This window comes from Aptenodytes forsteri, unplaced genomic scaffold (assembly GCF_000699145.1).
Source record: "Aptenodytes forsteri isolate BGI_AS27 unplaced genomic scaffold, ASM69914v1 Scaffold336, whole genome shotgun sequence".
NCBI lineage: Eukaryota > Metazoa > Chordata > Aves > Sphenisciformes > Spheniscidae > Aptenodytes > Aptenodytes forsteri.
The window spans coordinates 1,559,343-1,584,613 of NW_008794911.1; the positions used below are offsets into that span (position 1 = coordinate 1,559,343).

A 25,271-nucleotide genomic window follows, 5' to 3' on the forward strand; every position below is an offset into this window, starting at 1 on the left:
AAGGAGGGGGGGGGGGGCCAGCAGGAAGGGAAAGGGACATAATGTTATTGACCTTATAAACACCTAGAACATTTCTAAACCAAATTTGAGACTACATGAAGTCAACTTCCCTGAGAATTTCTCTCTCATTCTAAAAACATTTTATTAGCTAAAGTCTATAGAATTATATCAGCTGTTGCCTTTGGAGTAAGTTTTTGTTTCCATTTAAATACGTTAAAATACTGATCTCTTGGTAGTATCTCCAGACAGCATCTGAAGTGAGATTTTCTTCAAGAACAGAAAAATGTACTAGAACTCCATGCTAGAATTGTACTGCAAAAATACAGCAAAATAGTCGCTTCCAGCTGTTTCTGTTCCTATTGGGAAAGATAACATACATATTTTATCATCCTATATATAACTGCTAGCACATGGATATATAGCAGCAATACTTCATATTGCCTATAATGGTTTCTTACTACAATATGGCATAAATTAAAAGGAGCTTAACCTTCTGCTGCGATGATACCGGTGGCGTAGTCATCAAAGGTTTAAGTGGAACGGTGTTAGTCTGAGGCGTGCTTATTCTTGGAGATACATATGATCTTGGTGATGAGGCATCAGATGTTAAAGACATTGGAGACTGATTAGATGGCTGAGCTGTAAAGAAAAAAAATAATACTGTTTTTAATAAACCTATATCCTATCATAAATGCAAATTAGATTTTCTTTTGGTACTTTGTAGTATGCTCTATTAGATAATATATAAACATACTCACATCGAGATGGTTGGGGGGGGTGAACAACTGGAACAATCAGATGTTCAACAACAATCCTAACTAAAGAATTGTATTTTCCCCAAACCCTCCACTTCTAAAAGTTGAGGGGAAGGGGAAAGAGAAGAAGCTATTATGCAATGCTTTTTACACATGAAGAGACTAAATTAGTTTCATTTGCAATTCCTATTTTAGAGTGCTCAACTTGATTTAACTGAAAGAATGCATGAACAGTTTATCTAGAAACCTATTCACCCATTCTAGGCATCTACCAACAGTCCCCCACCCATGTTTTAATTACTGGTTCAAAATCAGCATTAGCATAATACTGCTTACCTACTCAATAACATGACTGCATTTATTGTTTTGGTTTAAGTTTCTAGCTTTATTAAGTTACAAACCAGAATGCATTGAAATACCTGAAGGAGTATCTCGCCTGGAAGCTGAAAAATACTATTTACAGAAGACTACAAAAAAACCCCCACCAGATAGAATAAACTTTCTTTTAAGAATTTAAGGCCTCCCCCCAAGAGTCACAGTTGCACAGTATTACAAAAAGGATGTTCAACCAAGAAAGAGTTGTGTTTTATACTGAACATTAAATAACATCTAATTAAGGTTCAGAATAAATTGAGAGGGTCTCGCACATTTTTCACATTACTCATATAGAGTTAGTTAACACACAAAGAAAATCCCAAAAGGCGAGACAGTGCTTAGCTGCGTCAGCTTCCTGCTCCCCAAATAACTGTTTCTTATCCTATCTTTGGAAAAAGAAGTAATTCAACATCCTCCACACCAGATGGCCAAAGATACGACAAGAGACAGCTTCTGCAAGTTTCAATTGTATCAGCCTATATAAAGTGCAACGTAACAATTTTACGTAAGTGAAAAGAAGACTCTGAATACCTTGCGTAGACAGTTGTGCAGCTTGAGAAATTAGGGAAGTGATATTGAAAGCAGATGGTCCAGCAGTAAGAATTTTATGGAGTATAGACTGCAGAGAGGCTTGTGTCACAGCTGCTGTTAGAACTAAAAACAAACATTCTGTTTTACTGGCAATTCTAGCACATGACTTTAAACTGTTCAAACTGGCTAAATACATTTAAGCTGCATTTTCTCTGATTTTGTTCCCATATCCACAACAGACCGAAGAGCCACCTGAACTATTTTTCAATGACTTGAATACAATTAATGAATGCTTGGCATGTCTAACCAAGTCCTTTATTTAGTAGTTTTATCTTTGAGACATACACTAAAAAAATTCTTTTAGCAAGTAACTTCAACTCTTAAGCTTCAACCTTATGGATCAATAATAATTCTTGTAAACATAAAGAGAACATTTGTTCAGTTTGTTATTGTAGTAAGCAGAATGTGTGTGGGTTTTTTTTTTTGAACTACTATAATTTTTTAAAAAGGCAAAAAAGCAGTATCACTTTAACTCACTAAAAGAGATGGGGGGGTGCGGGGGGGAAGACTTCCTGTTCAAGGAAAAAGAAAAGATCTTTCAAGTTAAAAATCCATACACTCAGTGTTTCTTCTTATTAAAAAAAAAAAAAACCAAAAAAAACCCCAAACAAACCCAAACTTATTTGTTCTGGGTTTAGCTGTCCCATCCCGTCCCCACCCCCGCAGTAAAAAATTAATGATTTTCAACCAAGTGTTTTAAAACTGCACTACATAGGAAGAGCATCTTACAGTATGAGCCAATGAGACCCAGCTTCTGAACTAATCTTTTCAAAAAGGTCTACAGGCTCTGTGGGGTACTTCCTGAACATACACTGCCCGTGTACAAGTCTGAAAAAACTGACTCACCAACACAAACACAGAATAACTCTGCATCATGTGCACAGTAAGGACAGCTTGCTGCGCAAGGTGAAGTCACTCTGCCCACGCGGACCTGCCAGCCCGGCCCTCATGCCATCAGACCAATACTAAACACACTTGTTCCAAGACAGACACAGCTGCTGCTCAGATATGGCAAGAGAAAATGACTAGGAACTTAAATTGGCAGCTTTCTAATAAAATCCAATTGAGGTCTTGATTGGATCTTTCATTTTTTAACACAAACACAACACGATACTCCTACTTTTTTAGTCCAACCTAGTGCACTACTGTTTTAAAAGGTTCTCCCTGCACAGGAAAAAACAATAACCAACTCACCTATTTGTACTGAATGAAGCCGTAATATTTACTGATTAAAAGGAAGTGAATTGACAGCTTTTCCTTATAAATAATCATAACGTAAATAATAGTAAAATTTTAAGTAAAATTTTACTGTTTTGACTTCCATGGTTTGCACTTTTAAAAAGTTAAAAGACAATTAACTCTGGGCACTACATGTAAATGTCTTGCTTCCTATTTAAATTGGTGATCAGTGCACAAGAAGTTCAAAGAAGCAAGTAAAAAATCCCACACCGCTTTCTTCATCAGTAACCTGCCACATGCAGACACCACATTAGATAAAATTACATTCGAAATGCATCAACTCTACCTGTTCTTGCAGCGAAAGGCACTATAGCTAGTTCTAAACTTTCTTCTAATAAACTAGGCCAATGCGACAAAAGTCTAAGAGATGCACTGATTACATGCACAAAATTTAACTTGCTAGCAAAATTACTGATATGCTAATCTTTATTCAGAGAGGCTAACATGTTGTGTTAAAGAAAAAAAGTTGATAGGCAACAAGATTTAAGAATCCCTAGAAGTTTCAGTATTTGCAAACACATTATTAGAATAGCAGCACAAACTACAGAAAACAAAGAACGTTGCACGAAACAAAAGAACAAAAAGCTCTAACTAAATTTTGTGCAACAGATGAATGCTGATACAGCGATTAAGTCACCAGTCTCAATTAGACTGCTCACATACATCAGCATTTATCAGCTTAACAACCTTAAATGTTACTTGGCTAATTTAAAAAGGTTTAACAGAAAAAAAAAACAAACCCACAAACAATCCCCACTTTCTCTAGGGATTCATTTATTCACTTTTCATTTAAAGTAAGGCTTGCTTTTACTACAGCTTAGTATCCAATAACATACTAATGTGTGTAAATAAGAAATTACATCAACTTTAAAGAATCCTTACCTTCATTGATTTTGGATATATCTACGCTAGAATTATTAAGCTGCAAGGTGGCTTGCAGAGCAGGCAGCAGTTGCCGAAGGAGATTTGGGTCCTGAAGTAACGGAGGAATTGGTGATTGCGGGACAGGTGAGACAGGAACTGTAGGAGCAGATGAAGCAGGCGCAGAAGTTGGATTCAGTCCAGAAGCAGAAGATGTAGAAGGAGTTGTGCAAGAATGGGATACAGACTTGTCCACAGATGCAGACTCTGAACAGAAGACAGACAGTAATTTTCATTTTCCCCAATATAACCTGGCAACTTCTCACTAGTACAACATTCATATTAAATTCAGAAGATCAAATGCTTAACTATCATTACGAGGAAAAAAAAACAAAAACATGAATATAACAAAAATTGAAGATATTTGATACCTAGTGTAATTTAGGCTATTGAACCTAATATTTATTAGGAACACACACACACACAAAAAATCTTTCCACTTCAAGGTATTGGACTGAAAGCTGCCAGAATTACAAATGGGAATTTTTCTCCCCTAATTTTTAGGACAAACGTGGGCCAAAAATTCCTTAGTGATTTTTTTTTCTTTTACTGTGCATATACTCATATTCTATGTTTTTACCCATGGTTCCAATCTTTCTTTGGAAAATATACTATGAACGAAAACCTTATAGTCCATGGACTTTACAGATAGCCTAATAAGTCAAATTTGAGGGGAAGGTATAAGCCATACTTCATTTATTCAGAGACCAGACTGCAAGAAGCTACAAAATAAAGACCAAGTCTATCATACACAATCCAGCTACGTTGCTCCAGATTCACAGACAGGATAATGAGCTGTACTAGAAATGTAAAACAAGAGCTGTTAACATCCCCACAGCAGAGTGGCAAAACATCTAAACGTGTATCTGCCCATAATTAATTTCAAACTTGTCAGCTTCTCCCAAAGCATCAAGACCTATATCCTTTATTTTACTAATCTCATTTTAGCAAACATCAACACTTATTATCCACAGAAATGCTTAGTACTTAAAGTCAATTATACTGTATGGCAATTTGTTTTAACTAATGTGAGTTATTTAATTAATTCTGAATTTGACTTCCAGTAACATGAAAGTTTCTCCTCCATTCCAGTACTGTGAGAAATTCCTGCACTGAAAGTATTTCCACTTACTGTAGGTGTACCATCAGTCACTTCAAATATCCTTCCTTTAAGAAGCCTGGACCACTATATTTCAATTTTAGTTTCCCCTTCTCTCATTCCCATTAAACCCATGAGAGACCTCTGCCACCAAATTCAGTCAAGACTGAACAAACAGGTTGGATGAAGAGTGGAAAGATGAATATGGATCCAAGATCTCACCCAGGATGTTTGCCCATAATCTTGAGGACCTGGATTTTAAACCCGCCTCAAATGGATCAAGATCTCACCCAGGATGCTTGCCCATAATATTGAGGACCTGGATTTTAAACCCGCCTCAAACTGGGCAGAGAATGTCAACCTGGATATTCCACATTTCAGGCAAAAATCCAAATGAAAGCTAAAATAACTAGATGGGAAACTCTTTTACTCTAAAGGTGTGTTTGATTTTTTTTCCTTTGGAGAGGTGGTCAAGGTAAGAGGTGGCTGACTTTTAGTGAAGGAAAATGAAAAGGTCTTGTTTTGTTTTATTACATAAGAATAAAATGTTACAAAATTTCTAAAAGCTTTTGTTTTCTGACAGCCTTAATTGCAACTTTTGAGACTAATTTGGAGAAGAACCCTAAAAAAATAAAAATAAAAAATGGCTCAGTGAGTATCAGTACGTAAATCAAATGAGATTAGAAATCTCAGTGAAAAGAAAGGGGACTTCTGCTTCCATGCAGTTACAGTAGAAATAGTTCATAACAGGTCACAAATACTAAAAAAAAACCCTTTTCCAGTCAAGTAGCTGAGAAATCTAAACCAGAAGAAAACGCTGAAGAATCCAAATTTGACAGCTTACAAGGATGCAACAGCCAGGGCACACAGATATATTTCGATGTTTCAGGCAAACTTAAAAAAAAAAAAAAAAAAAAAAAAAAAAAAAAAGGCAGCCTTATCTAGTTACAAGCTCCTCAGGACAAGAGATGGGCTTTCAAAGTATCTGTAAAGGGACCTGGTCATTTGGCCAGGAGCTTTCGTAAGAAGGCCTTACAAAGGGAGAAGTGGTGTTACAAAGACTGAAGAGGAAAAAAAGCAGTTACAGAATTTTTATGTGGTTTTCAGTAACATGTGACTAGGACAGCTGATCAGGTATTAGACCTAAACAGTAAGTCATTAGTAAACGTCTCTGTTACAGAAATATTACACAGAAAATCTTATGTTATGGTGTTCAAAGTAAACTTATTAAGACAACTGCAAGTCAAGACACAACAAGCAAACAAGAACCTTACCCTACTAAACAAAACATGTAAAGTTTATATTGAATTTGAATCTGTCATAGCCCAAATAAGGACAACAAGATACACTGGCAGACAAAAGCAAGGGAATTAAGCACAATAGGGCATGTTAGTACTTATATATGCAACTCTCCTACCCTACAGTTTTGAGAACCTTACAAAAAAAAAAAAAACCAAAAAAACCCAAAACAAAAACAAACAACAAAACACCCTAATTTAAAAACAAACAAAACAGGAAAAAAATACTAAGCAACTGCCAGCACTGATTTCAAAACATATTTAACATAGTTAGGCTTGTCTTCACAGTTAGATTGAGTTATTTTAAGTAAAGAAGCAACCCACTACTGTACTATTAATTCACATAAGGAATACCTGAGCTTCAAACCACACCACCATACCAAACAGCTGGAAGTATTTTTCACCCATGCTGCAGTTCTGAACACAAAATAAACTGAATCAAAAGCAAACTCGAGCTAACAATACAGTGAAGACAAACCTTAAGACCAGTTCTGGGTATTTACTCATTTCTTGAATAAAAGGACTCAAAATATGTAATACAAACCCACTGAATTCCAAGAGGTCTGTAAAAGCACTTTAGTTTGGGTGAGCTTCTCTGCTATAAAAATGCAAACTGAATTACAACAAAACAACACAGTCCAGTTAATTCTTTTATACAATATGGAGACACTATTCTGTAGCTGTATTATTGCAGGTATTTTAAGTGTGTGTTAAAATATATTGTGAAAGACATTTTTTGTACAATCACCCAGATTAAGCACCTACAGAAAATGATGTGAAAAATGATGGTGTCTAATGCTCACATTCCGATCTTTTGAGATGGTTAACATTACAAAACCAAGAGTCTAAAATGTTATGAAAGAATACATCTCTATGATCATGACTATCTACATATACATTGTATTATAACTCTGTGTTATTTAACATCATAGAGGATGCAGAGTACAATGAATGCTCAGAGCATCACTGCACTTCACAAATTAAGTAATTTAAGTTATTCATAGTGAAATAAAGGGTATAAACCTCTATCTGCCAAAAAAAACCTGTAAAAAATATTTGTGGAAATACTAGTATTTCTGGTTTGTATTAAGTAGCCTGAATGGCTATTTTCTTCTCTACAAAGGGAAACTCCTTTGTGATGAAAACAAACATGCTAAAAAATACAGCCTACAGATTAGTTCTGAATAATCACAACTTCCATTACCTTAATTTAAACCAACCTATCTTACTCCATGGCTTCCAGACCAGACACTTGATTTCACAGAAATAAATCCAAGAAATACTGCTGATAAACAAAGCCTCTAAATATTTACACATCCATTTTTGTATAATATAATGACAAATGTTTAAAACTGGTTTAATTTATGATGCTATACAGAACTTGAAAGTTTCGCCTTTGAAGTTAACACAACCAGTCGAAACTCCTCAAGATGAAATGTTTGTTTCACAAAAATCCTCAGATATCGCTCACTGGTGCGTGTGCATTTCCCCTGCTTTTTCCACAAATAGAAGCAGAAACTTCTCACTCCCTCCTTTTCCTCCCTAATTCCCCTTTTCTGATCTGCTTTGAGAGACACTTTCGTTGTATGTTTTGCCACATAGTGAAGTTTACTTTTCAACATTTGAACACTATTTCCTCATTTCTAAAACATTTACTAGGATTTTAAAAAAATGCCTAGAATTATACAGTCCTGTAATTCTTAAATGCATTTGAAGCCTCAACCATCACGAAACACAGTCAAAATGAACACAGCATACTGGGAAAAGTTAAATATCTTTACAAATCTAAGTCCTTTAGTTTTACAACTCTGATACACTGGTCTCTACACCTGTGTCAACATAAGTTCATGTTCATTAACAAGCTATCTACAGTATTATTGCAAAATAAGGCTTTTGATTACATGGCAGTCATTCATAAACCTAATTTGAACCATTAATACATCAATGAGACTAATTTTGAACCTACAACTGAAATTTTACAAACAGAAAATGCAAATTTGGTCTGTTTCTTACACAAAAAATATTCTTAGAGAAAAGATGAACTATGCCGCAAGGCCTGTAAAAGTCTTTGACTATGATGATTGAAGTTGCCTGCTATCGGACAGGGCAACTCTGCAGCCTCTTCATTGTCAACACCAATTTCCATACAAATGCTATGCAAATGATTCTTCAACCTCACTTATAATTTCAGCTATTATCATGAAAGTCCCAAGGAAAACTTTTTAAATAATAATAATAAAAAAATTAAAACCAAAAGCAGAACATAGCCCACTGCCATCTTTTGAACTGTTGAAAACTTTATTTATTCAGAGGAAGAGCTAAAATGTAATTTTTAAACAAAAAATTAGATTCTTTTTTAAATTTTTATTTTTGTGTCACATATAATTTCAGCTATTATCATGAAAGTCCCAAGGAAAACTTTTTAAATAATAATAATAAAAAAATTAAAACCAAAAGCAGAACATAGCCCACTGCCATCTTTTGAACTGTTGAAAACTTTATTTATTCAGAGGAAGAGCTAAAATGTAATTTTTAAACAAAAAATTAGATTCTTTTTTAAATTTTTATTTTTGTGATTTTAAAAATATGACTTTGCACCAATTTTTCCATGATAAGCTAAGCACATTAAAGTTTAAACTTCTGGAGCTTTTAAGAAAACTTCTAAAAAAAATCCATTCACTTTGTTGCAACAATTATGAAAATACAGCATGCCTTCTGACAATCATGTAAACAAGCTAATTAGATGCAGCCTACATATAGCTATAGAACTAAACAAGTTGCTGGACCGTCAACATTAACAATTTTTCCATGATAAGCTAAGCACATTAAAGTTTAAACTTCTGGAGCTTTTAAGAAAACTTCTAAAAAAAATCCATTCACTTTGTTGCAACAATTATGAAAATACAGCATGCCTTCTGACAATCATGTAAACAAGCTAATTAGATGCAGCCTACATATAGCTATAGAACTAAACAAGTTGCTGGACCGTCAACATTAATCATGGAAAAAAAATGAGCAAGAAATAAAGCCATCAAAAAAAAAAGGGGAGGGAAAAAAAAGTAACCAGATGGCAAACAAAAACAACTAGATGCAGAGATTAACTTAACGTGAAGAACCATTAATTGGTTTTACATTAAAGTGGAACAGGAAAGAAACTTTTTAAAATGAAAATAATTTTTGAAGACCACAATGATTAGGAAAGAGCTTTCTATTCATAACCTGCTCTGTTGGGAGTGTGACCTGCGATCACATCATTTGGAAAAAAAAGGAGAGAAGTCCAAGTTATCGGGCAGTATTCTCTATGACAAGAACCTGTATGACAAAGGTGCGTCTTTGCTGCAGGTTTCACAAAGAGGTATCTGAACTGAAGTAAACTGGAGGCTACTGCTTGCCCCAGAAACATCATGTCAAGTCAGAATGGAAACATTACACTGCATATTTCCAAGCAGTGTGGGTTTTTTTAATAACAAAGTCAAGTAATCCTTTCAGAAAAAATACCACAGATCATTTTCAGCAGTTGTGCCACAATGTTCTTCAATTACAACCTAGATACAAGGCAGCAAGCGCTTAGCTTCTCAGAGTTTGAGGCAGTATATTAAAATGCTGCTGAATCTTGCTGTTACCAATCTCTGCCCCTCATGACACGAACCTTTGCTCCTAAACAAACAGCTGATCCACTAGTGAATCTCATTCTGAAAGGCAGTTCTCAGCCTAGTGCGTTACAGTTAAAATAAAATTTATTCAGACTAGGTTTAATGCAGGGGGATAAAAATCTAAGTCTTCTGACTGTTCAGCTACTCCGTTTCAACAAAGAGCTCTTGTCACCAACACTCCTGCTCCTCTGTTGCGCCTCAGTCACCCTGTTCCACCTGCTGGAGTCCTTTAAGTACCTGTCCCTAGTACCTGCTCACTCCCTTCTCACCCACCGTGTGCCGAGTTACTCAGGCATGTTAGCGTGACAGAGAAGTGAGTGGGGAAAAAAAGAAACAAAAAGAGGAAATGCATTTTTTGTGCAATAACTTCCTTCACAATCCTCCTCCTGACAACTAACGTACTAGTACTCCCTATACAAATACTACCTTTAAAATACTGCTATATATAGCTTGCTCTTGTTCTGCAGCATATATGGACAGATGATTTATTTCAACCAAGATTTTTTTAATGACATGGAAATTACCCACTTACTGTTGACCGGATAATTCCCAAATTATCAGTGTGACCCCTTGAGTGTTCCAATAGCTTTTACTACTGATGTGATTTTTTTATGCCATTAAAACCAAAACCAGTGCATTCAAAGCCCTTCAAATGCAACACTGCAATATTACCCAATCACTCTACTATGAGCTTGAGTTGTATCTTTGCTCTGCTAGCAACAGTCATGCACGTGTGCTCTCACAGCGTGCTCTCTGTGGGAGGAAAACCGCATTACAAAATTTTCAGAAATTCAATGCCTTATTGCCCCATAAACCTCACCTCTGCTATACTGATTAAACAACTACCACCTAGAACAGCTAACTGAACTGCTTGATTTACTGCTAATGATTAAGAATCATAACACATTCGTCTGTGCTGAAGTACCTTAAGTGTATAGTCCACCAACTAAGTTCTCTGCGCAGTGACAGTCACATTTAGCTTTTTTACATAATTCAGTTCTGACCTACTAAGGACCTTAAGCCACACCAAAATACGTAAATATTTAAAAGCAATGCATTTTATAAACACATTTGGCCAAATGAAACTATGGCAACAACAGTAACTGGGTTCTCAAATATGCTTAAATTCTCTAAAATACAAAAAATTCCGTATTTTTCTCATTTGGATTACTCCAATCTTAAAACTGAATTTTCGTATTTTATCTATGCTGCCAAAATAAACATAACAGCAATGCTCAGCAAACAAATATAAAGTACTGGAAGAAACCTCTAACAGTCTTGCTAGTGTAATTTTTTCTAACCACTGTATGAATTGAGTAATACACTTAAAACTGCAAAACTCAGCCAAAGAAGATGCAATGATACCAGGGGCAATGTTAATAACTGACTGCTAAAGACTAGCAAGTGTTACAAGGAAGAAAACCACAGGGGTGAGAAAAGGATGAGGAAGAAGCTCAGCTGTCACTGACCAACCAGTTTAATCTGTCAGCATCAGGGTCACAACCCACCCAGCACTGCAGTGGCCACCTTACTGAGTTCTCTCAGAAAAATTTCGGAGTATTGTTGCGCTACAAACAGAAGTGCTGCCTGATGGGGCTTGGACGAAAGGTGTGAGAAGTATCCTACAGACAAACACACTGTTAAGATACGGACAATACAACATTTGATTCAGCAACTAAATTAGAAATAGGAAAATGTGATGTGCCCTACAGATAAAGCAGCCAAAAAGTAGGAAAAGCAACCCCACACTTTACCTGCATAAAGCACTCACAGTGAGCACAAACAGAAGCAGCAGATTCTGACTGGAACATTCAAACCAAAGGGTAGAGGTCAAATAGTTCCCCAGGAACTCTCCACTACTGCCAGCCATTGAGGGCAGAGGACTACTGCTAACAGCTGAGCTATAGTTCAGCCAGGGATTTTATTCAATCTCCTTGTGGGACTACAACATACCCCTGCAGCAAAAGAGATTGAGCTGAAAAAAGTGTTGTCGTTGTTTTTTGTGGTTTTTTGTTGTTTTGTTTTTCACAACTATTACTACATTAAAAAATACACACTAAGAACAGAACTATTAAAACAGTGGTACATATATGCTGGCATAAGGCTGCCAGCAACACATTGACAAGAAGCAAGAACTCATTTAGGCAAGGACTACTGCACATACTATTCAGTCATTTGGACCAAGCTATTTTTATAAGCAAAAAATACAGCTTTACCTCTTTTTAGAAAGAGAGAGGGATGGCACAGCTAGCAAAAAGAAAAAGATCAAAGGCTGTTTGCTTTACCAGTATAAAAATAAACCCCTCAAACTATTTTCCAATTTCACAAAGATACTTTTAGAAGATTGTTCGAACTGAGTGTCTCAGGACAATTGGGTTTTTCTTCATTTTGTATAAGAGCTACAAACAAATACTTTTAAACACTGCATACCTATAGTACTACAGGTTCACAGTCACCTCTGGGAAAATGAGTAACAGAAGCAAACTATCCAAAAACATCCCTATGTACAGCACTGCTTCCTCCCTTCTTTTAAATTCAAATACGTAAAATGCTACAGAAATTATACTGCTAAAATTTCTTATTAAAAAAAGTTCAACATTCACAAAAAAAGGCAAGACTATTGAATATACTCTTTGAATGATCTCTTATCATAATATACGCTGCACTGAATTTTTCTGTTTCTTTAAGAAAGGTATTGAAGCAACATGTGAAAACTCACATTTTCTGAAGTATTTCAAGCCTAATATTAATCTATTCTAATTCTTCAATTACTTACTAACTTTCTGTAATCCACCCTGTCTGAAGCTCAGGAAGTATTATATTTGCTCACAATGAAGTGCCATGAAACACTTATATCAACAAGGCAAGAGCATTACAGAGAACCTATCCATTTAACCCATACAAACTTAAAAAAACTACATAGGAATACAGAAATTAAGTGATTATTTAATACGGAACCATCCATGGTAACATAGATTCTAAAGTAAGATTTATAGTGTCAAGACCACCCTGTGCAATCATTTTCACTATTCATACCCAATTGTATGTTCTCAAATGAACGTGGTACGTAAGAAATATTAGAACTCCCTGCCAACATTTGTAACAGTTGTCACAATGGGAAATCCGTTCTATTGCAGTAAGATTCAGTTGCTCAATTTAAGTGGAAGCAACTAATAAAGGTATGCAGGAAAGCAGGGAAAGAATATATCCAGTTTGAAGTCTGACCACACACCAAACAGGAATCAAGTACCTGCCAGAACTGAGTAATAAATAAGGGTTTTCTTTAAGTATATTTTAAAGATAGTAATGAAAATAGAAAGGATACGCTAAAGAAGAGAACACTTGACATGGATGTTTTGCACTGTCGTGTTTAAAAGCGCAAACTGCAATCAAAACATAATGAACTGAAGCAGATAATTATTCTATTCAGTATAAGAACCATGCATAAACTAGTACACCTTACTTCTTGCTTTACTGTGTTGAACAGAAAAAAGGCTTGCTGAAAATCTTCTGTTCCTGTGTAGTTTATAGTCAACGTTCATGTACCAAGTCATGCAAAAATTGCACAAAGTCTCAAGAAAAACATACAAAATTTCTTTACATGCACAATTTTCTTACATTGCAGTATTTGCCAATGTATGGTAATATTTGGATATTTTGGATGGCCAAGTGCACTTATCTCTGTGTAAAAGCTGGAATTCTTTGATAAAGAAAACTGGAAGGCAGGAAAGCAAACACAGAGTGTAAGACCAATGTCAGACCTGAGACTTTTTGGTCTTTTTAGCACTGCACTATTCTTCTGTAACTAGACAGACTTGCAAATATCAACAGGCCAACAAGCCATCTTTCAAAAAAGCATTCAGTGTCGTACTCGTTAAGCAATATTTTAAATTAGAACCAGACATGTTTATCAAAAATTACTTTTTCCCCTCCCAAAGCCCCCAAAATAGAATTTTCTCATACAATGTTACTCTCTAAGAACCTGACTATACCAAAGTATCACACTATCACTAGTAACACATCTCCTTTCTCACAATCTTCTTGAGCTCTTCTTCCCTAATAATGAACTAAATCCAATTAAAATATACACTTTTGAAGAGTCACAAACAACGCACAGTAAAGTCCTGATCTTTGCTTGATGACTCTAAATGCTTCTGGTACATATTACACAGAAATACAAACTTTCAGCAGTTTTAGAACTGAAGATCCAGTATATCACAAGACACAGATCAAAACAGAAGAGCAGCTGTTACAGACACAGAGAAAACTGTGTTGCTTTCTGTAAGAATTGCACTTGTGTTTATTGAAAAGTTTGACACTGGCATTCCAAACAGTAACAGCAGTTCATAAAATATAATGGTCCAAAATGACTTTCAAATGGTGTAACTACATCTATGTTAAGAACTCAAATAATGGCAAAGATCCAAAACAACATGAGGGAGGACAAAAATTAAAATACGTCCTACTGAAATACGTCTTTCAAATTATCATTTGAAATTATAATTTACAGAATAAGCCAGTAAACAGGAAATATCGCAGTGTCAATTTGAAGTTGTGTAAGATATAGCAAACGTGGTTTAAGGGGAAATAAACACATCAAAACACTAATTGGGTTCTAAGCACACACAGTCAACAGGAAAAATATCTTTAAGTTCTAGAACTAACATACTTTGAACAAGCAACGCATCATCTTAAATGCTAGAAGGAATTTCATTAGACATACCTTTTCTCTCTGTTTTCTGTGCAGGGATGGAAGATGTGGATGTAGGCAGTTTTGATAAAGTAGATGCTCCATTAGCATCAAAGGATTTCTTTGGCTGGTGATCAGATTGTAGAGAAAATGGACTAGGAGGAACAGTGCTTGGGGTAGCAGTTGGATGAACCACTGGTTTGATGGGATGCTGTACTGGAGCAGAACTACTGTGAGTCTCTGCTCTTGGCAGTCTGTAGTCTCTGTCATTGTGCCTGCTTGTTTGAGATAAAATATTCTGTGGGAGCATACTACTGGCGTCACTGGAATGCTTGTCTTCCACTTTTTTCAGGGTTCCCCAAGTAAAGTTGCAGTAAGAAAAAAAAGATTAAATTAGAAACTTGTCTAAGATTGCAGTGACTTTGATTAATACAGCTGCACATCAACAACTAGAGCTGATTGAACTTATGATTAAAAAAAGCCTCAAGTAGATCAGCATCAAAAAAGGCAAAATTTAATTTTACTCACTGACAAAATGCATTTTCTCTGACCTTTGCTTGATTTAGAGTTCCGGTTAAGCACTATGTTTTGATGAAAGGCTGCTTTATAACAAGTGTTATAGTCAAGTTAACTTTTGAAGTCTCCTAAAAAATCTAAATCAAAATCTATTATTTCCATCTTATATTTAGCGTGAAGAGATAATTCGTGCCATTTTTCTTTTGTTCACTGAGAATTTTGAACATTGAGTATAACTTCATAGTTTCAAATTCTAGCCTTCAAAGAATTCCACTTCAAGTCACTCAAGTACTACTACAAAGAATTTACTTTCAGTTGAATTAATTCAGGAAGACTATATATTAAATGAGTGACTAATCTGCATTTGTCACACTATTCATAGACTTTAAAATATGCTACACAGGGAACATACCAAGCAAATATAGAGTTATTATTTTTATTGATTCCTAGATTTTCACCTGTCACAGAACAAATAGTTACTGCAATATTCATTTCTGCTATCTTTTTGTAGCATGCAGTATGTTTTAGCATATGCAGTATGTTTCAGCATACACAGAAAAACAGCCCTTTATACATCTCTGCCTTGTCAAGTCCCAAGCAATGGGGGCGGCGGCAAAGATTAATACTTTGGCTTCTACTTTTAAACCATCCTGAGAACTATGCTACAAATTCACCCAAACTACATCAGCATACAGAAGGAATCTCACAGTACGACCATTTCCCAGAAAAAATTGACACAGATGAAAGCTAGGTATCAGGAAAAAAAATTCCAAGTAACAGAAATTCATAGTCCGGGAAAGGCTTTGCTAAGAGTATTGGCATGGTAAAAACATGCTTTCGATACAGTACACAAGCCTCTGAAAACTCTGATATCATAATCCATTAAATTAGCTTATTATTTCAGATGTGAAATCAAGGTTTTAGAAGAGACCTCTGCATTGCTATTTTTAAGCTCAGAATATGACATTGACAGGTCTCAATGATCACAACAGTCCAACTACACCATAAACGGTGCAATTTGTTTCAATAACTACCTATAAAGATAATTAAATTAGGCAGTAAAAGCTGCAAAAAGGAGGAGTACTATGAAAAGCATTAAGCAAGCGTTGTACTAGTAAAGGCTCAAAGTTATTTTAAGAAACAACATTTGGGAGAGCTGTCTGTGCTATCCGCTTTGGCCTTTTTATATAAAAAGGTGAGAAAAACAGCTAAGGAAAGAGATTTTTTAATTTTAAGTTTGGAAAAGAATACAGTAATAAAAACAAGGCAAGAATATATTACTGTAAAAAACCCACATACTTCCACTGGCAAACCCACTGGCAGATGTCGCCTGCATCACCTCTCTTCTGTAATCCCTATCTTTTGGAAAACTGTTAACTGACATTTTGCTTGCTTCTTTTTGCCTCTGCTCTCTGAAGAAAAGAAAACACAAGTTAAGTAAGAATTTACATCATCTAATAATATAACACTTTCTACAGGTGAAGTTACATGAGATGAATTAAACTATCCTAAGAGCTTGCTGCTACAGATGGGGTAGGCAAACTCCAGCCATTGCTTCCTTACACCAGCGGTTGTCAAAGCCCCCAGTATACCAGTTCAACTCATTAACATTGTGGGGGGAGAGGGGGGGGGACCAAAAAAACCCACCCCACCAAAAAAAAAACCCAACAAAAAAAACCAAACCAACCATACTTCCCTCTCCCACTCTGGATCATCAAGGGATAAAATAAGTGCCAGAGGTCATGGTAAGGGTAGGAACACAATCTTTTATAGCAGTAATCTATTAGATAAGCTCAACTCCTCCTAAACGAGCTTTAAGAATATTTATTCTTTATACAATGAAAACAGACACACACATATACCTTTCCAGCCACTCTTTTGGTTTTTCCCATTGTGAAACTTCTGTTCGGCAGTTGTAGTAGTATTTTTTGCCTGAAGAGCTGATGTGTTCAGACCAATCATCCGCAGAATCGTAAGCCTTTAAAATACAAAGTGTTGGACAAAGGACTACTTGAGAATTGTAATATACAAATTTAAAAGCTTCCACCCTTTTTAAAACTACATGGCGTCTTCATATATACTCCTATCATGGCTTTCCATTTATACCATCTCTAAATGCCTGTTTCGTTTTGATAGTTTAAAGATGTGACTACTACGCTCCTGTTCATTCTGCAATAGTTTCCTCTGTTTTATTCCCATCAACCCTGAAACAAAATCTAATAGTATGTTTAGTGGGATACACTAATATCAATATTGATAACATTAGTCTTCTGCACCTTAAAACTTCCTCAAAAATCATTAATTATATTTTCAAAATTTTTCTGTAGTTCACAAATTTATCTATTCTGTTTTCAGTAGTTTTTAACAAACACCACCCTAACTACTAAGCCTTGGATAATAAAAGTGACTAAAAAAATAAAACTTGGTAAAAGTGACTAAAATTCACCATGTGTAACGCATCTTAAATAAGTAAAATCATACTGTCTTCTCTAGATTTACCAAAGTTCATGGAAAATATCTACTTCATTTAAATAATCTAGTATTTTAAAATTAAAAACAGGTACCTCAAAGCTCTAACGATTATCAATTAGAACAGTTTTACAAAATATAACAACTGCAGCTTGGGTTTACAGAGTGTTTATAAAATAAAGACTGATGCTGGAAAACTCAGTGAAGCAGGTAATGTACATGCCACCTGTTTTAGACAAAATGATGAAAATATAGCATGTATGAATGGGGTGACACAGGGATGAATACCAATCACAAATACTCACTGCATCAGAAGTTTTGCTTGGATTATTGCTGGGATTAGAAGAATGTGAATTTGAACTATGAAGAGCACTGTGGTTATGTGAATTTTCTTGTGGAGAGTAACTGGTCCCTAAAGGAAAAAAGAAAGACTGTTCACCATGTATGTTTTCAAAGAAATCAACTATCTGCATTCTAAGGAGGTAGAAGGGGAAAGAAGAGAGGAGGGGAGAAGGCAAATTGTCCACAGCCTGGACCACAGCATAGTTCAGATGCAGAAGTACTTCAGGAGACCATACGCATATTTCTTTTTCACACAGCGTAAAGCTCATTTTGACTTTCTAGATGCAATAATGCAGTATGTCCCTTCACTAGTCTTACTCTCAAACTTCATTCTGCTACAAACAAGCAAGTAGCCTTTATATTTTTTGATGGCTGACGGAGTCCTAACATGTCAATTCAGAAATTAAGAGACTTTTCTCCTCAACATTAAGTCAGAAAGTTTAAATAGGTTTATCAACAGGCTACACAGCTAGATACACAAAATCAGGTTTTAAGTTCACTGGAGCAATGCTGTTTTCTTAACCCTTTTGAGACTACTTGTAACTGGTTCTACGTAACTATTTCTGTTTATGCATACAGATTAAATTAATTTTCCTGCACCTCAGTCTCTGCAATATAGGTATCAACATCTAGAATACCAAAAGTAGCATTTCCCAAACTGCCACCTGCTTCTGGCCTCCCTAACAACTGGTTCTCAAGGTAACCCGGTTTTCTTCATCGCTGTGAAAACACTTGAACACGAAAGAACAGCTGGGAAATGAGAAGGGAGATAATTCTCAACACCTTTTACACCTAACATTTGTGCCTAAGCTCAAGTCACCAATTATACCTGAACAGTTCTAATTACAATTAAACAAGGCCACCCATTAAACCCTTCGCAATCTTATTTTAAATGTCCTGCTCTTAAGGCCTCCCATTCCTCAAAAATTTCTAAGCAAGTAAAAACTCTTCCATTCGTCTTTATATGATTTCCTCTTCCTAAGTTTTACACGTTCACATAAATCACACCAAACTAAGAAAAATCATTTTCTTTTGCATTTCAGGGAAAAACCTTGATACTCCAAATACAACACTCTCCCTGCCTTTATTTTTCCTCTGCCTACTGAGAAGTTTCTAAATACCCAGAGATACTACATCAGGTATCACTAGCCTCACATACTATAGCAATCTAAGTATGAAGTCAAAGTGCTCTGCAAATGGCAAAGGCTGTATCTTAGTGGCAACAACAATAAAGAACAGTCCACTGATAGTGGACTGATAGGTGGGAGTGAATGGAGCCAAATTTTTTTTTTTTTTTTTAAGTCTTCTGAGGGTCACACACTCAGAAGATGACTAAATGATATATCATGGTGCAGAATGGGAGAGATTATAATGCAAATTCTATCTTCTGAGCCTTCTGACGACACAAGCATTGACAAAATTACTATTTCAAACTTCTTCCTCCCTGCCTCTAACCCTGCAGGTCATAAAAACAGTCCATTGCAAAAGCAAAGAGGTACACCATGACTAATCTGTTTAGTACCCTACAAAGGTTAAAGGCTGACTTGCACAGGCATGAGTTATTGCAACCTGAACCATCAGTAGCTCTGAACCTTTTCCTACACTATTTTGGCTAAAACCATATGTCATTCTCTTTAAAGATCTGGGGGTAAAAAAAAGAAAAAAAAAGGGAAGAAGCCTTGTCTTCAAATACAGCCTTCCAAAAGCAAGATAATTAGTCCTACACCAAAAGTATCTTACATGCTCAGAGCCAGGTGGAATGACTTTCCATGGGGGTAACTTAAGCTTGTCAAAGCAATACTCACAACATCACATGCTTGTGATGCACGTGAATAACAACAAAAAAATTGAGCTTCTAGTGAATGATGTGACTTTACATGTTACGTACGTTAGAAAATTCCAGAATTTAGACTTTAATATACATTTATAAAACCAGACACATTTAGTACCCCTAAATGTATGCACGAAATACGTTATAATTACAAGACTGTACTCCTCAATCAGTCACACCAACTTTCTTAATTATTCTTTTTAGACACTGGTTATGGAGTGAGATAGCTGTTTAATATTTTCATATTAATCATTCTGTTAAGTATTTATTTATTTACTATACCCTTCCCAAACTCTACTGAGATAAAATCATTAAATTTCTTCATTTAGTTCTGTAGGTTGCTTAATGCAGACATATTAGTTCATTCCTACTATGAGGTAAAATCATCTCCCTTTTTAAAGGAAAAAACAAGATGAAAATTTACCAGATGGCTTCTTTGAACAGTTTGGTATTAGTCACTTCAAAACTTCAGAAAACACCAATGTAGTTAATTTACTGTAATCCCATACCATGGATGCGGTAACACTACACTTTGTTCAGCGTACTCAAGATGTACTTGGTGATTTTTAAATACTGTAGTGGTCTAAATACACTGCCACAGTGAATCTAATCTAACACGCATTTTCTAAACACGAGTAAGAGCCAACAACATACGTATTAAATCAATAAAATCCTTTAAAGCCAATTCTATCCAGCCCATAAACAAACCCCTCAAACTCACTGAGCAGACTTTCAGCCCCCACGTGGTCTAACAGCTCAGCAGCATCCCCTCACCATTTCACACTGTTCCCTGGTTCCCAGTACTGAGTCACAAAGCACCTCAGAGCTAGTGTCAGAGCAGCAGCAGTCACACCCACTTACAGCTGGCCCCAATAGTAGAAACGCCTACTATGCAGCAGTTTCTTCATAAGGAACTCCTGGGCCTCTCCACACTGAGCTGCAGTCCTCCTAGCACAACTCCCAGGCTGCACACCACAGGCTTGCCCTGAATCAGGGATCCTGCCCCACCTGAGCTGGCCTCAGATGCATAAATACTGATCACAGCTGCTCCAGCAATACCAATTGCCTCGGGTTGCCAGGACAAGCTACATGGGCTTTTACAAGGGCCAACCATAAATACATACCTGATGGTGTGTAGGGCAATTACACAGTGTAATTACAGGTGCAGGTTCACCCCCGTACCTCCATTTTATTTTATGCATAATACCCCTTCACGTTTGGATCAGTACCCGAACTTCATGGGAACGAGCATATGAAAGGGCTGCCAAACTGACATTTGCTGTTGGGAAGCTTCCGAGACCGAAGCAGATGATGCTCTGGAGAACAAGAGTTTTAGGCACTGCATGCAAGTTAAGGGCTTAAAGATCATGTGTAAACACCAAAACCATATCACCAAATTAACCACATACTAAAACCTTGCTGCCTCAGTATAAAAAGGTACATGCCTGCATAGCAGTCTCCTAGGAATTCTGACAACCCAGCCAAGCAAGCATTGCCAGCTCAGGTCACCAGGGAAAGTTGCTCAAGATTTTTAAAAGGCCACCAAGTGGCATGTAGAGAGCAATCCACAAATGGAGGTCTACCTCTAAAAAGAAGGGGGGGTTCCCCTTACTGGTATGCTAGCTTTCACCATTAGCAAAGCCTAACCCCGAGCCATCGGGGTGGCTGACTTGCAATCAGCTGTGTGTCTCCCAGCTGCGTGCCTGGCAAAGTAGATCATGAGAACAGGATCACTAAGATTAGTCCATATCTCAGAAACAGGCCTGATAAGGTAGACAGCATGCTACTGTGCCTCGAGACGTTCACTTATAGCACTTCTCACCCTTTCCTCTTACAGTTAGACCCTCCTTACTAGTCCTGCTTTGTTCAAGAAAGAGGGATAAAAAGACTTGGGTTTAAAATGTTTATTAGCATACCTTAAGATTTAGCAATTGCAAATACACATCTTTGATGCACCATAGGGAAATTAATATTGCGTTATAAATCCTTCAATTCAGTTACAGAACTCCCCCTGGAAATGTTTACTGCACCATCACTGTGACTTTCCTCAGCTTAATCATTATTTTGGAAGCAGTTAAAACTGGAAAGAGCTATTCCTAACTGGAAGATGGCCAAGAAGGGCATCAGCACTACAGTTTTATATAACTGTAGTGGTGCAACCGTGTAAGCAAGCCTTGATTAACACTATTCTCAGGTCATAGGACAGGTCAGAGTCAAGGTTAAATTATCGTAACTATCTTCAAGTCTTTCAAACGAAAAATCACATCTTCCTCACTAACGCATGAAAATCAGCAGAAAGCACAAAAAGCGTGGTTCTGGGAACCAATTCAAAAAACAGGCTGTGACTTAATGTCTACTACAGATTTGAGATTCTGCCACGCCAAGACTCACTTTATTAACGCTTTTGTAAGTAGTTTCCAGATCCAAACTGCTGAATCCCAGACAGTTTGAACTGCAACGAGGCTTCAACACTACGCTGGACTTCGAAAACAGACATAACATAGGGTGAAATAAGAATATTCCATTTTGCAACATAGTCAACTTTCTTTAGTAATTATCACATTTAATTAATGTCTCCATTAACACCACATCAACTCTGAAATTAAGAAAAGTTGACATTCTGAGTTAGCTAAGGATCAGACTGCTCTAATAAAGCAACTGATTTCTCTCCCTTCTCCCCTGCCGTCTTTCAAGAACAAGCTGAAACTCCTTCCTTTCCAAAACCTATACACCTATACTAGCAACTAGCATCCATTTATAACCAGCTAAAATAAATTTTCTTGCTGCTTGATTAGAAGACTCAAATACATCACCATGTCATTCCACACTGTCCTCTGGCATCCAAGTGTCTTAGCCTAATTAAAACTCTTTTTGGCTCGTAACATTATGCAGTATCATAAAATCTCCAACTGAAACGCACAAATTAGAACAATGAGACACATTAGAGTTATCTTCAAATGATAATCTACAATCCAGATCAGCAAACAGAAAAAAAAAAAAAAGCTATTTTTCATCCTCTTGAAACAAACATACACTGATAAATTAGATGGTAAACAAGTTCACATGCCTCCACTCACACCCAGTATTTTAGCCAGGCACAAATAGTAAAATTACAGTAGTTGCAGTAGTACAGTATAGTGTTGCACTACGTAGTAGTTAACTTTATACAGTCCAACACAGATAGAGCATTTATGTTTCCTTTTCAATCAGACAAATACCTTGTTGATATCCTAACTCCCCTTCTGTCCATAATAAAAAGTGTCAGTGCAAGTTTACAAATGCTCACCAGCTGGGCAGGAAGCACAAAAAACGCTCCCTAGCAATAATGAGTGCTGTAACTGGAAGTCAAAGGCAGTCCTCCCTTTCACTCACTCCAGAGGGAACAGGGATTCGGGAAGGGCTCTAGGAGAGTCTTCTGTGCCCAGAAACCAGGCATATGGAAACAAACACTGGGCAGCAGAAAAGCAAGGAAGTTCATTCCACTTGTTTCAACTCCATACGTACTGTTCTGTGACTCCACGTTCCACCTCCTAGCTAATATGCAATCAAATTCATTAAACTAGAGACAGTATTAGAACTTGAACTTCCTCCACAGAACAAATGCTGCCCAACTGACAGACACTAATTATTTGTTAACAGAGAAGACTTAACAGCAAGATAGTTTATGGTAGTGCTATTTTATGGGAATAACTACTTAAAACTTGCTTCAACAGTGAAAATGATAGAAACTTATCTAGGATAAGCCTAAATTAAAATGTCTGAAGTGTATTTCAACTGACATATTGTTACTTCAGTGCAAATCTTTGTGCAGAACACCTTGTAAAGTTCTGCATATGGGAGGAAAAAAAGTAACACAATAGGAACACAATACCCAACGTCTCAGCAGTAACTGAACAGCCTATCATGGCCATTTTTATTTGCCACAGGTAAAAGTAATAAGACAAAACACAATTTTTCTTCACTGCATTTTTATGTAGCCTGCTGTATTAAAATAAAATATGGCTGTCTTCCATAGGCAACTAAAAGCATAAAAATTTGCAATTTTTCTAGCAGAGCAGTGGCCTCAGAGAATACATCAACTGTGCAGTAACGCTTTCCAGAAATTCATAGCATACTAAGTTGAATGCACAGTGCTCTGCCAAAAGAAAGTCTAGCCTGATCACTGTACTGCTCAACTGCCCAATTACATACTCATTATGCCCCCCAAAATAAAATATTTTATACCAGTCAACAAGTAGCTCTATGAGCAAAAGAACTTACAAAGCCTCATTTCCTCCCCTGCCCTCCTCTCCTACTGTATTTCCTATCCAGGACAACAAAGTCCGTGCTGTTTTGTAATGTTTGATTCACAGGATAATCGCCCCAATGTAAAGAATTTTTCATCCTTTTCTCCAAGTTACCATTCACACAAAATTTCACAGAAATTAGTCCAAAATGTTAGTATAAACAGACCAAGAGTCATACATACATGGAGTGGGACAAATGACCAATAAGGGATGAAAATTATATTGTAAGCATACAGTTTTCTTCATAATAGAATTTTTCTTCTAAAATGGTAGTAAGAAAATGACACCTCAAGGAAGAAAAGCCAGGAGCAGTAAACCAATGAAAATCAAGGACTCGTACTGTTTTACTAATGAAATACTCAAAGAATGCCAAGTATTACTGATTATTAAAATGAAAAAGATAAGCTTCAAATTTTATCTTACATATTGTATAACGTAACAGCAGTTTGCTATTTTGCTGTCTTCTGCTTACATTTTTATTTTTAATTAGATCTGCCCAATTTATTTCAGAAACTGAAGTTTAATTTTAGGGCAAACAGTACAAACTGCTCTAGAAAGAAAACCAGTTATCTGGCCATCAAAAAGGAAATCAAAAGGCAGTAATAAAATGACTCAAATTAAATTCAAACTTCTGAGTTCTCATGTAACAATCCAGTGATTTACTACTCCAGCAGCTAACAGGCAGACTGTTTTCCTAGGGTTGTACTGCAGTCTAAATTGATGTAACAGCTTGGGTTGTCTCCACTGGTAGAACAGATATAAACTTATTTTTGTCCAACCAAACCCTTCCAGTTTACTCCTTTCCTTGTTACAGCTACAGCAAAATAATTAAATAATTTTGGGGTTGTTTTCTTCCTCCCCTCAGCCCACCTCCCAGTAGCAGTGAGAAATCACTTTTCAACTTATACATAACTTAGAAAATGATCAGGTTCACTGAACAAAGTCCACTGAAGCCACTGAGTTTCTGGAAGATCCAATACTCAAAAGTCGCAAGTCATATCCTTCAAAAAAGCCTAAGGGATGAAAGATGCACTTCCACTGCACTCTAGACAAATCCCTACCAACTTTCTTCTTCAAAGAAAACCCGTATATTGGCAGTTTTCTTGGTATCTCAACCATTAAAACAAAAACAAGCAGAAGACTGGACAAATAATTTTACCATCATTGTAAAGATGTTTATTCTTTCTTTCTGAAGAGCAGTAAGCA

The 25,271-nt window shown here is 36.3% G+C and overlaps 1 protein-coding gene across 2 annotated transcripts in view; it reads right to left on the reverse strand.

Moving 5' to 3' along the window:
* WAC (WW domain containing adaptor with coiled-coil) overlaps positions 1 to 25,271 on the reverse strand; it is a 67,920-nt gene that overhangs the window by 24,076 nt on the left and 18,573 nt on the right. For both annotated transcript variants that reach the window (XM_009275188.1, XM_009275189.1), the window contains exons 2-8: positions 17,912 to 18,018; positions 17,000 to 17,115; positions 16,437 to 16,549; positions 14,655 to 14,963; positions 3,843 to 4,088; positions 1,662 to 1,784; positions 491 to 639 (exon numbers count right to left, since the gene is read on the reverse strand). In XM_009275188.1, coding sequence (XP_009273463.1) covers positions 491 to 639; positions 1,662 to 1,784; positions 3,843 to 4,088; positions 14,655 to 14,963; positions 16,437 to 16,549; positions 17,000 to 17,115; positions 17,912 to 18,018 — 1,163 coding nt within the window. The remainder of the gene's footprint in view (positions 1 to 490; positions 640 to 1,661; positions 1,785 to 3,842; positions 4,089 to 14,654; positions 14,964 to 16,436; positions 16,550 to 16,999; positions 17,116 to 17,911; positions 18,019 to 25,271) is intronic.